At 44.2% G+C, this 14,104-nt stretch overlaps 1 protein-coding gene and 1 long non-coding RNA gene across 3 annotated transcripts in view; one reads left to right on the top strand and one right to left on the bottom strand.

Moving 5' to 3' along the window:
* The window catches only part of ptprr (protein tyrosine phosphatase receptor type R), a 371,240-nt gene that overhangs the window by 230,119 nt on the left and 127,017 nt on the right, over positions 1 to 14,104 (bottom strand). The window contains exon 1 of one of the 2 annotated variants that reach the window (XM_072485106.1): positions 7,357 to 7,407. The exons of the other annotated variant lie outside the window; for it this stretch is intronic. Coding sequence (XP_072341207.1) covers positions 7,357 to 7,392 — 36 coding nt within the window. The 5' untranslated portion in view covers positions 7,393 to 7,407. Of the gene's footprint in view, positions 1 to 7,356; positions 7,408 to 14,104 lie in introns of those variants that run through there. 2 annotated transcript variants of the gene reach the window in all.
* LOC140396460 (uncharacterized) overlaps positions 1 to 14,104 on the top strand; it is a 110,523-nt gene that overhangs the window by 73,345 nt on the left and 23,074 nt on the right. The window contains exon 2 of the long non-coding RNA XR_011936544.1: positions 6,246 to 6,426. This is a non-coding gene — a long non-coding RNA (uncharacterized lncRNA). The remainder of the gene's footprint in view (positions 1 to 6,245; positions 6,427 to 14,104) is intronic.

Genomic DNA, 14,104 nt, shown 5'->3' on the forward strand with positions numbered 1-14,104 from the left:
TGCTGCTGGCCTGCCTTGGTCTGCTTTCAAAGCCAGCGATTCCTGTACTGTGCTGTACAGTTCTATGTTCTATGCTGGTGGGCTGAGAACTTTTGAACTTTGCTGCAACGTTCATAGTTGTTTTTTCCTGTTCTTTAAAATTTTTCCAATTTTTTGTTTTGTGTAAGCTGTCTGTAAGGCCTTCTGTATTGATTTGGGACCAGTGGTAGAGCTGAGTGAGTTAAGGTTTTCATTTGCACTGTTGGGGGATGGAGGTGTGCTTGTTTAGATTTTAGAGTTTTTTTGTCGGGCAATTGTGTGGGATTGTTTGATGTTGGAGTATGTTTGTATGAGCAGAGGGGGAGGGTGGGGAGGGAACAATAGGTGGGAGACTATCCGGCACAGGGATGGGGGCCACCAAGCTAGCTGGGCGGGATAGCTCACGGAAGCACAGTGTGGGGTGTGCATATGTTCCATTTATTAAAGGCGTTGGGTTACAGAGTGTTGTTACTAGGAGGGGAGGGGGGGGGGGAAATGTTCTGCTGACGAGGGAGGGACTTGGGCTAAGGGACAGAGAGAAGGTTGGGGGCGGAGGCTGCCTGGGGGTGGGCCGGTGGAGGCGCGGAACATGGGCTGGAGGCGGGCCCAAAAAAGGGGATGGTTGATCGGCGAAGGGGGGGCAATGGGCCCCCCAACTAGGCTGATCACATGGAATGTACGAGGGCTAAATGGGCCGGTCAAGAGGGCACACGTGTTTGCGCATCTTAGGGGACTGAAGGCGGACGTGGTAATGTTGCAGGAGGCGCACCTTAGAGTAACTGACCAGATTAGATTGAGGAAAGGCTGGGTCAGTCGGGTCTTTCACTCGGGACTAGATTCAAAGACTAGAGGGGTCGCGATCCTGATCAATAAGCGGGTGGTGTTTGAGGCGGGTAGAATAGTCTCGGATGTGGGAGGTCGGTATGTTATGGTCAGTGGGAAACTGGAGGGGGTGCAGGTGGTATTAGTAATGTGTATGCGCCAAATTGGGATGATGTGGAGTTTATAAAGAGGATGCTGGGGAAGATACCGGACCTGGACTCGCACAGGTTGGGCATGGGAGGGGACTTCAACTCAGTTATTGACCCTAGCTTGGACCAGTCAAGCTCGAAAATGGGCAAGGTGCCAGCAATGGCAAAGGAATTAAAAGGGTTCATGGAGCAGATGGGGGGGTGGATCCATGGAGATTTGGGGAGCCGAGGATGAAGGAGTTCTCGATGGGCCGAATGGCCTCCTTCTCCATTGTAAATTCTATGATATCTATGATATCTATGATATCTACTCACACGTGCATAAAGTGTACTCCCGGATTGATTTCTTTATTTTCAACAGGGCCTTACTGGCAGGTGTGGTGGACACGGGGTACTCAGCGATCACAATCTCAGACCATGCTCCGTACTGGGTTGATCTGCAGGTTAGTGAAGACAGTAACCAGCGCCCGCAATGGAGGTTAGATGTGGGACTTCTGGCTGACGAAGGGGTGTGCGAGCGGCTGAGGAAATGTATTCAGAACTACCTGCAGGTCAACGACAAGGGGGAAATTTCAGCAGAGGTGGTCTGGGAAGCACTGAAGGCGGTGGTCAGAGGGGAGCTGATCTCGATACGGGCCCATAGGGGGAAGGTGGACAGGGCAGAGATGGACCTACTGGTAAAGGAGATATTACAGATCGACAGGAGGTATGCGGAGACCCCAGAGGCAGGGCTTTTACGGGAACGGAGGAGGCTACAGGCGGAGTTTGGCTTGTTAACCATAGGGAGGGCGGTTGAGCAGCTGAGAAAGGTGAGGGGGGCGATCTAGGAGTATGGAGAGAAGGCCAGCAGAATGCTTGCACAGCAGCTTAAAAAGAGGGAGACAGCCAGGGAGATTTGGAAAGTAAATGACGGAGATGGGAACCTGGTTGGAGATACAGCAGAGGTGAATAAGGCGTTTAGGAATTTCTACAGTAGACTGTATAGGTCGGAACCCCCTACGGGGTTGGAGGAGATGAGGCCTTTCCTGGGGGGGCTGACTTTCCCAAAGGTGGACGGGGAGCTGGTAGAAGGGCTGGGGCCCCGATTGGGTTGGAAGAGATAGTGGAGGGTCTGAAGGTCATGCAGTCGGGTAAAGCCCCGGGGCCGGACGGGTACCCAGTGGAGTTTTATAAAAGTTTCTCTGCAATATTGGGGCCAGTGTTGATGAGGATGTTCAATGAAGCAAGGGAAAGAGGGGCGCTGCTCCCGACAATGTCACAGGCCATGATTTCGCTGATTATGAAGCGGGACAAGAACCCGGATCCTACAGGCCGATATCCCTGTTGAATGTGGATGCCAAACTGCTGGCCAAAAGTTTGTCCTCCAAGATTGAGGATTGTGTTCTGGATGTTATTGGGGAGGACCAGAAGGGTTTGTTAAGGGTAGGCAGTTGGTGGCCAATGTAAGAAGGTTGTTAAACGTGATCATGATGCCCCCGGAAGGTAGGGAGGTGGAGGTAGTGATCGCAATGGATGCAGAAAAGGCTTTTGATTGGGTAGAATGGGATTATCTGTGGGAGATACTGGGACGGTTTGGATTTGGGCGGGGCTTTATTGATTGGGTCAGGTTGCTGTATCAGGCTCCTGTGGCAAGCGTCCGGACGAATGGGACAACATCGGACTATTTTAGACTGCACCGGGGGACGAGACAGGGATGCCCCCTCTCCCCACTGATGTTCGTGCTAGCTATAGAGCCGTTGGCAATTGCTCTGAGAGCCTCAAGGGGCTGGAAGGGGCAGGTCCGGGGGGGGGGGGGGGTGCACAGATTCTCGCTGTATGCAGATGACCTGCTTCTGTATGTATCGGACCCAATAGTGGGGATGGAAGAAATCATGAGGATTTTAGGGAAATTTGGCCGGTTTTCGGGGTAACGCTAAAAATGGGGAAAAGTGAGATGTTTGCGGTCCAGGCAAGGGGACAGGAGAGGCGATTGGGGAGCTGCCATTTAGATTAGTAGGAGGAAGCTTTAGCTATCTAGGCATTCAAGTGGTTCGGGAATGGGACCAGCTGTATAAATTAAATCTGGCCCGGCTAGTCGACCAAATGAAGGACGATTTTCGGAGATGGGGAGCGCTCCCGTTGTCTTTAGCTGGGAGGGTGCAGACGGTGAAGATGACGGTCCTCCCGAGATTCCTGTTCGTGTTTCAATGTCTCCCCATCTTTATTCCGCGGTCCTTTTTTAAACGGGTCAACAAAGTGATCACTGGCTTTGTTTGGGCGGGCAAGACCCCACGAGTAAGGAAGGTAATGCTTGAGCCGAGTTGGGGAGAGGGCGGGCTGGCGATGCCAAATTTTTGTAACTATTACTGGGCGGCGAATATAGCCATGATCAGGAAGTGGGTGGTGGGGGAGGAGTCGGCAATGGAGCGTATGGAGGCGGCTTCGTGCAAGGGCACCAGTCTGGCGGCGTTGATAACTGCGCCTCTGCCATTCCCTCCAGCACGGTACTCCACCAGCCCCGTGGTGGTGGCGGCCCTGAGAGTCTGGGGGCAATGGAGAAGACATGTGGGAGCAGAGGGAGCATTGGTCTGGTCCCCAATCTGTAATAATCACCAGTTTGCCCCGGAAAGTATGGACGGGGCTTTCTGGATATGGCGGAGAGCAGGGATTGAGAGGATGGGGAATATGTTTATAGAGCTTTCCTAATATGGGGGCACTGGAGGAGAAGTTTGGGTTGGCGAGGGGAAACAAATTCAGGTATCTGCAGGTGCGGGACTTCCTTTTTTAAACAGGTGTCAACCTTCCCGCTCCTACCTCTGAGGGGGATTCAGGACAGGGTAGTTTCCAGAGACTGGGTAGGAGAAGGGAGCGTCTCTGACATTTACAAGGAACTTATGGGGTCAGAGGAGACGCAGACCGAGGAGCTGAAGCGCAAGTGGGAGGAGGAGCTGGGCGGAGAGATGGAGGATGGCCTATGGGTGGACGCGTTGAGTAGAGTCAGCGCGTCCGCAACATGTGCCAGGCTCGGCCTGGTACAATTCAAGGTCATTCACCGGGCACATATGAAAGCAGCCCGGATGAGCAGATTCTTTGGGGTGGAAGACAGGTGCGCAAAATGTGCGGGAGGACCAGCGAACCATGTCCACATGTTCTGGGCATGTCCGAAGCTCAGGGGATTTTGGCAGGGGTTTGCAGATGTCATGTCCACGGTGTTAAAAACAAGGGTGGCACTGAGTCCAGAGGTGGCGATCTTCGTGGTGTTGGAAGACCCGGTAATCCAGGAGGAGAAAGAGGCAGACGTTCTGGCCTTTTCTTCCCTGGTAGCCCGGAAACGGATACTATTAGCTTGGAGGGACTCAAAGCCCCCAAAGTCGGAGACCTGGCTATCAGACATGGCTAGCTTTCTCTGTTTGGAGAAAATCAAGTTCGCCTTGAGAGGGTCACTGTTAGGGTTCGTCCGGAGGTGGCAAACCGTTCAAAGAACAAAGAACAAAGAAATGTACAGCACAGGAACAGGCCCTTCGGTCCTCCAAGCCCGTGCCGACCATGCTGCCCGACTAAACTACAATCTTCTACACTTCCTGGGTCCGTATCCCTGTAATCCCATCCTATTCATGTATTTGTCAAGATGCCCCTTAAATGTCACTATCGTCCCTGCTTCCACCACCTCCTCCGGTAGCGAGTTCCAGGCACCCACTACCCTCTGCGTAAAAAATTTGCCTCGTCCATCTACTCTAAACCTTGCCCCTCTCACCTTAAACCTATGCCCCCTAGTAATTGACCCCTCTACCCTGGGGAAAAGCCTCTGACTATCCACTCTGTCTATGCCCTCATAATTTTGTATACCTCTATCAGGTCTCCCCTCAACCTCCTTCGTTCCAGTGAGAACAAACCGAGTTTATTCAACCGCTCCTCATAGCTAATGCCCTCCATACCAGGCAACATTCTGGTAAATCTCTTCTGCACCCTCTCTAAAGCCTCCACATCCTTCTGGTAGTGTGACTTCGTCGACTTCTTCACAGAAAATTAATCGTCAGCAGAAGGGGGGGGGGGGGGTTTAGTTTAGCTTAGAGTAGGGGGTTAATAAAGGTGGGACCTGTAAGGGAGGAAGACGGCTTTTGCACTATGTTTATGATTTCATGTACAATGTTTATTTTGTTGTTGTTATAATACCAAAAATACCTCAATAAAATGTTAATTAAAAAAAAAAATTTATTCATCAAAAATCCCCGAATTGTACCAATATCTATGACAGAAGTAAGCAATTGGCAAGAATTTTAAATAATTTCTACTCCTGAGATGACTTTACAAAATTGCACAAATTAAGGAAAGTGTTGCCAGAGCTTATGGAACTAATTGCTCTCCAGAATTAAAGTGCCTCTGTGTTACAATTACAAATTACTCAAGACATAAAAGTTAATAGAGAAATTATATTAAACTATCCTGAACTCAAATCCAATTAACTTGAATTATCACTTCCATGTTCATTACTTTGTTGACTTATGGACTGCCAGTAGATTGTCACTTCTGAGTTATAACATCATTCATATGCAATTAGTAAAACACATTTGTTGCACAAGATCCTACATATATCACACAAAAGACTAGAAAATAGATTGACCCTAATTTAGAAACAGTTATCAAATGCATTAAATAGAATGATGCTCTGACACTGCGCTATCCAATTCTAACCTAAATTAGAGCACATTTTACCACATAAAGCACTGTCTGCAATTGATAGATTGGCAAGTGACAAATAGCCAAACTTCCTTCTCTGTATACTTGGCACAACTAGAAAACTAAACTTGACTGCTGAATTCACATCCAAAAGATCAGAATCTAAATCAGCACGTTATCTCTTGAGAAGCTTTATAATCTGTGGCCCTCGGGTGAATTGGTTTTCCTTGGTGGGGGTGGGAGTGAAGAGTTGGGGGGGGGGGGGGGGGGGGGGTGCGTGCGGAAACTGGAGGCAGGAAAGAGGAGAAAAATCAGCCAGAACTGAACAAAAAAAAACTGGCATAATACTAGCTGTTTAAGAATCTACAGAACAGATTTACCCTCCCATTCTGTAGGAAGCAACACGGGTGGAGAGAGCAAATCAGCCATAAATGGTGGTGGGGGGAAATTTATTTTTACATTTCTAACCAAAGTTCCTCTTGGATATGCTCACTAAACCTCATTAACATTTCTTCTGCACTCAATTGTGTTTTTGGACATGGTTATTTACAATCCTTTTCGCATAACTGGTAACCAGTAAGCAATACATTTTCCTTGCAGACTTCTCTCAAACAAGGCAGCCCAGTGGGCCATCAGACTTTCCATTTACAAGCTGCAATGACGCAGTGCCTTCCTGTTTTAATCTGGAATGTCCCAGGCCGCCAGGCCTTCCCTATTGATACAAACATCCAGGAAATTATGGAAACGTTTCAAGAATGGATGTTCTCAAGTCATGTTCAAGGTAAGCAAAGTTCTGTTGTCCGAGACAAGTGAACAGAGATAAAACTGGGGGTTCATTATTCTTAACTGTGTAATAATAAATGCGACACCCGTATATATGAATACATTCTTGCTAAGGAGAGCTGAGCTCCTGTTCAGTATTAAATAATGTCTGCCCTTGGTCTTGTGACAACATCTCCCTTCTTCCACAGATGTGACCTTGACCTTTTTTGTCTGTGCTAATCAATATCTTACAGCACCCATATAAACACACAGCCACGAGAGGCAGGAGAGGAAACTACAACATTATCATCTCCTTGGGCAATCTCGGAATTTGCTGCAAACAGAATCACAGATAAAGAACAGCAACCACTCTGGTGAACAAACACTTTTCAACAGATAAAGGGTGTTGTATGTCAGATACTCCAAACTGCATTTGCTTTAATGAGACAGAACTACATAATACATAATCACCGAATAATCTTTCTAACTCACATATCACCATCATGAACATTCATTTCACTCAGCTCATCTGTATGAATAAAATACCAAAGTAAACAAAACCATTTTGTTTTTGACACACACTTATAACTATTGAAATCGTTATTATTGCAATGATTACCAACCACCGTATTTTTAACATTGCAAGATACCAAAGTTACCCTTATGATGTGACATTCAGTTAGGTAGAATGCTACACATACAATTTCATCTTAATGTAACAAAATAGAATTAAAACCTTACCTTAATGAATTTAATATTAATTTTCTTTGGGTCATGAACATAAAACTTATTGACATCATGAAGCAAGTGATAAAATCCCTATCATTCATGTCATTCACCTGACACGGTATTTTAGGTGATATTACTATCCAAAATTTAAATAGTTGTATGTAAACAATCCGGAACAAAGGTTCTGAAAGAAGCTTTTCCTTACTCCTTCACAACTTACCTTAGCTGTATGCCAGAAGACACAGAGATACAACATGCTCTACATAGCCAAGCAGAGGCTTTTGTTTTCCTCACAGTGCCAACATTTGATTAGAGATACTTTTCCTCACTGCATCCCTTTTCTCATGTTTCAACTGCTGCAAGTCCAACGTCATCTCGTCTACATGTCTCTAGCTAATATGACACTACAACATTTAGCTCCATTGAACAGCACAGGGACTGCCTGTTATTTGTTGAGAGGTCGCAGATCGGTTAGAGTATATTCCTCAGGGACGTTCTGTACCTGTGCACTTTTTGTACCTGTAACTTTCAGAGCTGTAGTATACATATACTAATTAAGGGAAAATACTTAGTTGGAAAGGATATCTAACCTTATTAATAACTTGTAATTTAAAAACAGAACTAAATAAAAGCTAATTTCTTATTCTTCAGTATAGTAACACTCAAGAATCCATTCTTCCTTATACATAAATCTTCCAACTAAAGATGAGTCACACCTCTTTCATCTGTTACCAGTGGCAACATGACAACCCATATGTGAAATCTGCTTTACTTGAATGAGTACATCTCTGAATAAAATGCATTGTAGTTTTCAACAGTCCTGATTCCTACATTCAGGAATGAATTACTTCAAGGCAACAGCTAGGAGTGCAAACTCTGACTGATATCTTTAATGAGTTAGGTTCAGGCAGGAGCATTTAACGTCCCTGAAAAGAAAGCAAAACAGTTTGTGATTTATAATAATAATCTTTATTAGTGTCACAAGTAGGCTTACATTAACACTGCCATGACGTTACTGTGAAAATCCCCCAGTCGCCACATTCCGGCGCCTGTTCGGGTATACAGAGAATTCAGAATTCAGAATGTCCAAATTACCTAACAGCACGTCTTTCGGGACTTGTGAGAGGAAACCGGAGCACCCGGAGGAAACCCATGCAGTCACGGGGAGAACGTGCAGACTCCACACAGATAGTGACCCAAGCAGGAATCGAACCCGGGACCCTGGCGCTGTGAAGCAACAGAGCTAACCACTGTGCTACTTTATCTGGTAATTATTAGCATCACTCTATGATGCTGTATTCAAACTAGTCCAGTGACAATACCACAATGCCACTGCCTCCGCATGGAGGCATAGTGGTATTGTCACTGGACTAGTAATCCAGAGGCCCAGAATACTCTGGCGTCCCAGGTTCAAATCCTGCCACTACAGATGGTGAAATTTGAATTCAATAAAAGTCTGGAATTAAAAGTAATTATTATTATTATTATTACTATTATTGTAAAAATCCATCTGGTTCACTAATGTCCTTTAGGGAAGGAAATCTGCCATCCTTACCTGGTCTGGCCTATATGTGACTCCAGACCTACAGCAATGGTGTTGACTCTTAACTGCCTCCTCATTAGGGATGGACAATAAATGTTGGCACAGCCAGCGATGGCCACATCCCATGAACGAATAAATATATCTTACAGAAGGCCACCAACCAGTAGGTATGAAGTGCATTAATGTGTAAACACTTAAGGTATTGGACTAGAGGCTGCCACACAAGCTGAAAACAGTGGAAAAACTAGGTGCAAAGATAGAAAGACTATAATGATGCATGTTCACAGACATTGCTAGAAACATGAAAGTTATTTATTATTAAGAAAAGCGGTAGAGAGGCCAGCAGCCACACAGTCGCCCTAGAGCAGCCCACCAGCTACCCTAGTCCCTACATGACTTCTAGATTTCTTCTGCCCGAGAGGACTCCACCCCCTGGGTTGATTACCCATTCTCATACCCTCTTGTTACCCCCCACCCCCCCACACGCACAAGCCAGGTGATCCTCTTCTGCTGTGTAGATTGTTATAGCAACAATCACCACAAAGGGATACCGAATTTTCTGAATGCGAACAAGTAGCAGATAATAGTTTAGGGAGTGATGTTGGCAGGTTCGAAAGTGCCTCAGAGTGATGTGGCAGGTTCGAAAGTGCCTCAGAGAGCAGGACTGGGATTCTACTCAAGTGACTCACCTGCTATAAGAAAGACAACGAGGGGCAGCACGGTGACACAGTGGCTAGCACTGCTGCCTCACAGCACCAAGGTCCCATGTTCGATTCCGGCTCTGGGTCACTGTCCATGTGGAGTTTACACATTCTCCCTGTGTTGAGTGGGTTTCACTCCCACAACCCAGAGATGTGCAGGGTAGGTGGATTGGCCACGCTAAATTGCCCCTTAATTGGAAAAAATGAATTGGGTACTCTAAATTTATTTTCTTAAAATAAGAAAGATAACGCAGGATGGCCAGATTTGCAAAGGATCCTAAAGTGTGTCATAGGGAAGCAACTAAATCCGATGAAGCAACCGAGAAACTATACAGGAATCTGGACAAAATTTGCAAGTGGACAAACTATGCCAAATTAGCTTCAACACATGGAAGTGTGAGGTGTTACACGTTGGGAGGGAAATTGGAGTATAATAATAATCTTTATTGGTGTCACAAGTAGGCTTACATTAACACCGCAATGAAGTTAGCCCATAATTTTCCACCCATTGAGGGTGTGCTTCATTGTCAGAGGTGTCATCTTTCAGATTGGATTGGATTGGATTTGTTTATTGTCATGTGTACCGAGGTCCAGTGAAAAGTATTTTTCTGCGAGCAGCTCAAGCAGATCATTAAGTACATGAAAAAGAAAAGAAAATACATAATACAACACAAGGTACACCACGTAAATACATAGACACCAGCATCGGGTGATGAGATGTTAAACCTGTCCTCTTAGCTTGACATAAAAGATCCCATGACATTATTCCAGAAGCGTACGAGAGTTCTCCCACAGTCCGGCCAATATTTATCCCTTAACCAACAGTGCTGAAAACACATTGATCTCAATGCTGTTTGTGCGATCATGCTGTGCACCATTTGGCTTTAATATTTCTTGGTCGCCACAGTGAAAGGTCAAAAGGTAAAATTGATTTTCTCAGTATTTTCAGCACACTGTATGGAAAGTAACATGCTCAACGGAAAATACAATTCCCGCCTAAAAACGCGGTATTGAGAAATGTCAAACTGCCTTTTAAAATTCAAGGCAATTTGAAAGGGAGCAGAGAATCCATACAGAACAGTTGGGTATAAACTTGCTCATTTAAACTTGAACAATTCACGATATGAAGCGGGTGCTAGTCAGTGCCGTACATAACTTGCTCCCTGGATTCTCATGTCAATAAAACGCACACTAAGGTGTGACTTCTTGGGTTGCATTTAGAGCCCTTTTTTCTGAAAAATAGTAAGGATAAAAAAAAGATGAAGAAATTCCCCCTCAGGAAATATAACGCAGATTTGGAAAATTGATGATATTCGTGTTTTCCAGTTCGACCAGCCTCTCTTAATCGGTGTGGCTGCAGCGAGCAGTGGCAAACAGGATGTAAGAGAATCTGGTGAGACTGGAAAAGAAATTGCACTGAAGCCTAAAGTAAAGTTAATCAACCACCCGCCACACCGTGATAAACAGCAAAACTTATTGTGAACTTTGCTCTTTCTGTTACGCAGTTTGAATTCTCAGAGGCTGCGTGTTGATGGGCAGGAGGTTACACTTCCTTAGGGACGGCATTATTTCTGATTCACTTTCCTGCAGCATCATTAGGTCTGTTGAACTCATTAGAAATACATCTGTCTGCAAAGCACACATGGAGCAATTTTATCTTTTGAAAGTTCTAATTAGGAAGTAAGTTTAATTGCCAGTTACGTTTCTGAAAAAAGAAAACACAGTGCAACTGGGAGCCCAGGGTATAACTTCGAATCAGATCGCATGAGCTGGCAGGAGGCTGGAACTGACTTCTGGCAAAGCACCCCTGCACCTCCTGGTTCCAGGTAGATGATCATGACACATTTCTTTAGTTCCACCCCGCTCATCTGTACATGAAAATCACAAACAGAGCCACAACAAACAGATTTAGATATTTGATCAACCTCCCACTGGACAAGATGGGGGGCTCTTTTCGTAGAATCATAGAATCCCTGCAGCGCAGATGGAGGCCATTCAGCCCCTCGAGTCTGCACTCCACCCAAGCCCACTTCCCCACCCTAGTCCTATAACTCCTTAACCTGACCTACACATCCCTGGACACCAAGAGGCAATTTAGACTGGCCCATCCACCTAACCTGCACATCTTTGGAGTGTGGTGGGGGGAAACCGGAGCACCCGGAGGAAACCCACGCAGACATGGGGAGAATGTGCAAACTCCTTACAGACAGTTTGAACAAAAGACCTGTTTCTGCGCTGCCCATTTTGGGCAACGCTATGGAAACGGGCGGATGGTCTATTTGCACAGCTAAAAATTGCAGCATGTGGGCATTACTATTCAATGCTACAGCACTGATACTTCCCCACAATTGTAAACTGCTGGCTCCTTGATTTTTAGGTGGTAAATAAATGCAATCTGCTGCTATAAAACTCTTCGGGCAGAATTCTCCATTTTGGGATAAGTCCTGCAGCGGGGGTGGGAACTGAGTGTTTCTGGCTGTGGGGGTGGTCGGAATCCGTTTCGCCGATACAGGCTTCATTAATTATGCAGTCCATATCTGTCCCACCTCTTCATTTCTCGCCATCTAATTCCATCCCACGTACTTGGGAAAAAATATTGTATGAAGATACTAGTTCTTTGTTTGGTACCAGATCACTGTTGGGCAAACTGCTGTCTCGTTTAAGCTATAGAAGGGCAATGATAAACATCAGAAACCCCACTCCAAATTCTCAAGTATCTGTGAGCAATGCCATAGGAGGGTGTTAAGGCAAGAATCTCTAAGAGTCATCCCAAGTGGACCAACCCCTAACCTATTTCCATCTGTTGCATATCGATTTATGGCTAGACTAGTTTTAAGTTTTATTTTAAATGTATTTCCCATGACTACATACTTGATCTTCTAATCCTTGATTCTTTAGTTAATTATTATTGTGGAGTCATCAACAACTTTATGTAAAATCAAGTGAGTATACAATCTGCATTTCTCCTCCCACTATATCAATAATGTCCAAATGTTATCGCAAAGTGTTATATTAATTTTATGTTTTAAATGTGTTCAGTTTAATACTTCACTGTTATTTGCATGAATAAAAATATCTGTTTTTTCACAAGTGGCCAGAACTATATTGCAGCAAAACGTGTTCCCTCTCAGTGTGAATGAAGGAGTATGAGACACTTCGCACACCACATTACACTGTACACAAATAGTAAGTCTAAGATTGGTAACACCTTCTTTGCATTAATCTCGGTTTCATGTGCTAACATTAAATCTACTCATAGCAGCTCCTTCATCTTCTAGTCTTTACTGTTTTAAGCTCTGATGAGCATTTTTCTTTAAATCTAGTGACACTGCCTGTCTGTAGAGTTACCCTCGCACTTTGAAAACTCAGACCTTTGGAAACTGGATAAATAAACTTGTGAGTCCTCACACGCATGAGGGACCACTGAAAATGTCCAACTAATATGCCTCTTTTGTGACCATCACTGCCTCACAATTATCACTGTCCAATACCCTTAGAATTAGTTTCTGCTTTCTTTCTCGGTAAATGCCATCTTCCTGAATTGCTCAGAGTTTCTGGCTACTATTCTGTTAGTTTACAACACGTCAAATAGGACGATACAAAATATTTTGAACTGCTACTGAATTTGTTTTAATCAAGTTCTTTAGTATTGTAATTATTGCATCAACTGAAATAAATTCAAAGGTGCACATTTGTAACTTTACCAATTAACCTAATCAGCCGATGAAAACAGCATTTAAACAAGGAATCACCATCGATAGCCCTTAATATGTCAATATTTCTTAAAACTGCATTTATGCTCTGAGTATTCAAAATATCATACTTTGGGAATGATGTTTTACAGCAGTACATCAACATTAAAATTTACACACAGAAAAAAATCTAACGATCAATGGCCCAGATTTTTTGCCAAAATAACAGTAAGGTTAATTTATATGCAAATTACACAGCAATGACAGGCAAGGAGCAGATGCACAGATAAACACAGAAATCTAAACGTTGGTGTTCGAGTTCTGCTCTCCAACCATTAATTTTGCAACAATGGCATCTAGCTGCCTTCATCACCATTGACATGCAAAGTGATAAGTGTTAATTATTTACCTCCAATCAACCTCTGGCATTGAGAATGAACAATCATAAATGCAGAATCTCATTCCTTCAGGTTTTAATTGTTGTTGCAGATTTTTTTTAATGTATTTTTTTAAATGTTTACTTTTTATTTACTTTTCCCTTTCTCTTTTTACTCTTAACCCAATTTTTCTTTCCGTCTTTATTTCCCATATTGTAACTGATTGACATTGAATTTCTCCTGCCTTCTCAGTCCTTGCACTTTTAATTTCCTAATCCTTCAACCTTATTGTTAAGGAGATGTACAGTCCTATTCACTCAAGCCCCGCGCTGTGCCATTATCAGCTTACACTTGGAGCAACTTTGCCGCACAAAAAAATAAAAATCCTAAATATACACGGACATGTCTAACTTAAAGGCAGACACTGTTTTGGTACCTTGCTACATCACGTCATGGCCTGTCACTTCACCGTACATCAAAAATCAAAAAATACAGTAATATTTCAATGTACAATGATGTGTTAAGACTGAATTCTTAAAAGAAAATCACAGGCTTGAATGTTCTGAACACAAATCATTTGACCTGTATTTTTACAGAAGAATTGTGTGTTTAATCATTCCCTTCAGCTTTTTAGAATATAGAACCCCTGTAGGGC

The sequence above is a fragment of the Scyliorhinus torazame genome, chromosome 19 (assembly GCF_047496885.1).
Source record: "Scyliorhinus torazame isolate Kashiwa2021f chromosome 19, sScyTor2.1, whole genome shotgun sequence".
NCBI classification, from domain to species: domain Eukaryota; kingdom Metazoa; phylum Chordata; class Chondrichthyes; order Carcharhiniformes; family Scyliorhinidae; genus Scyliorhinus; species Scyliorhinus torazame.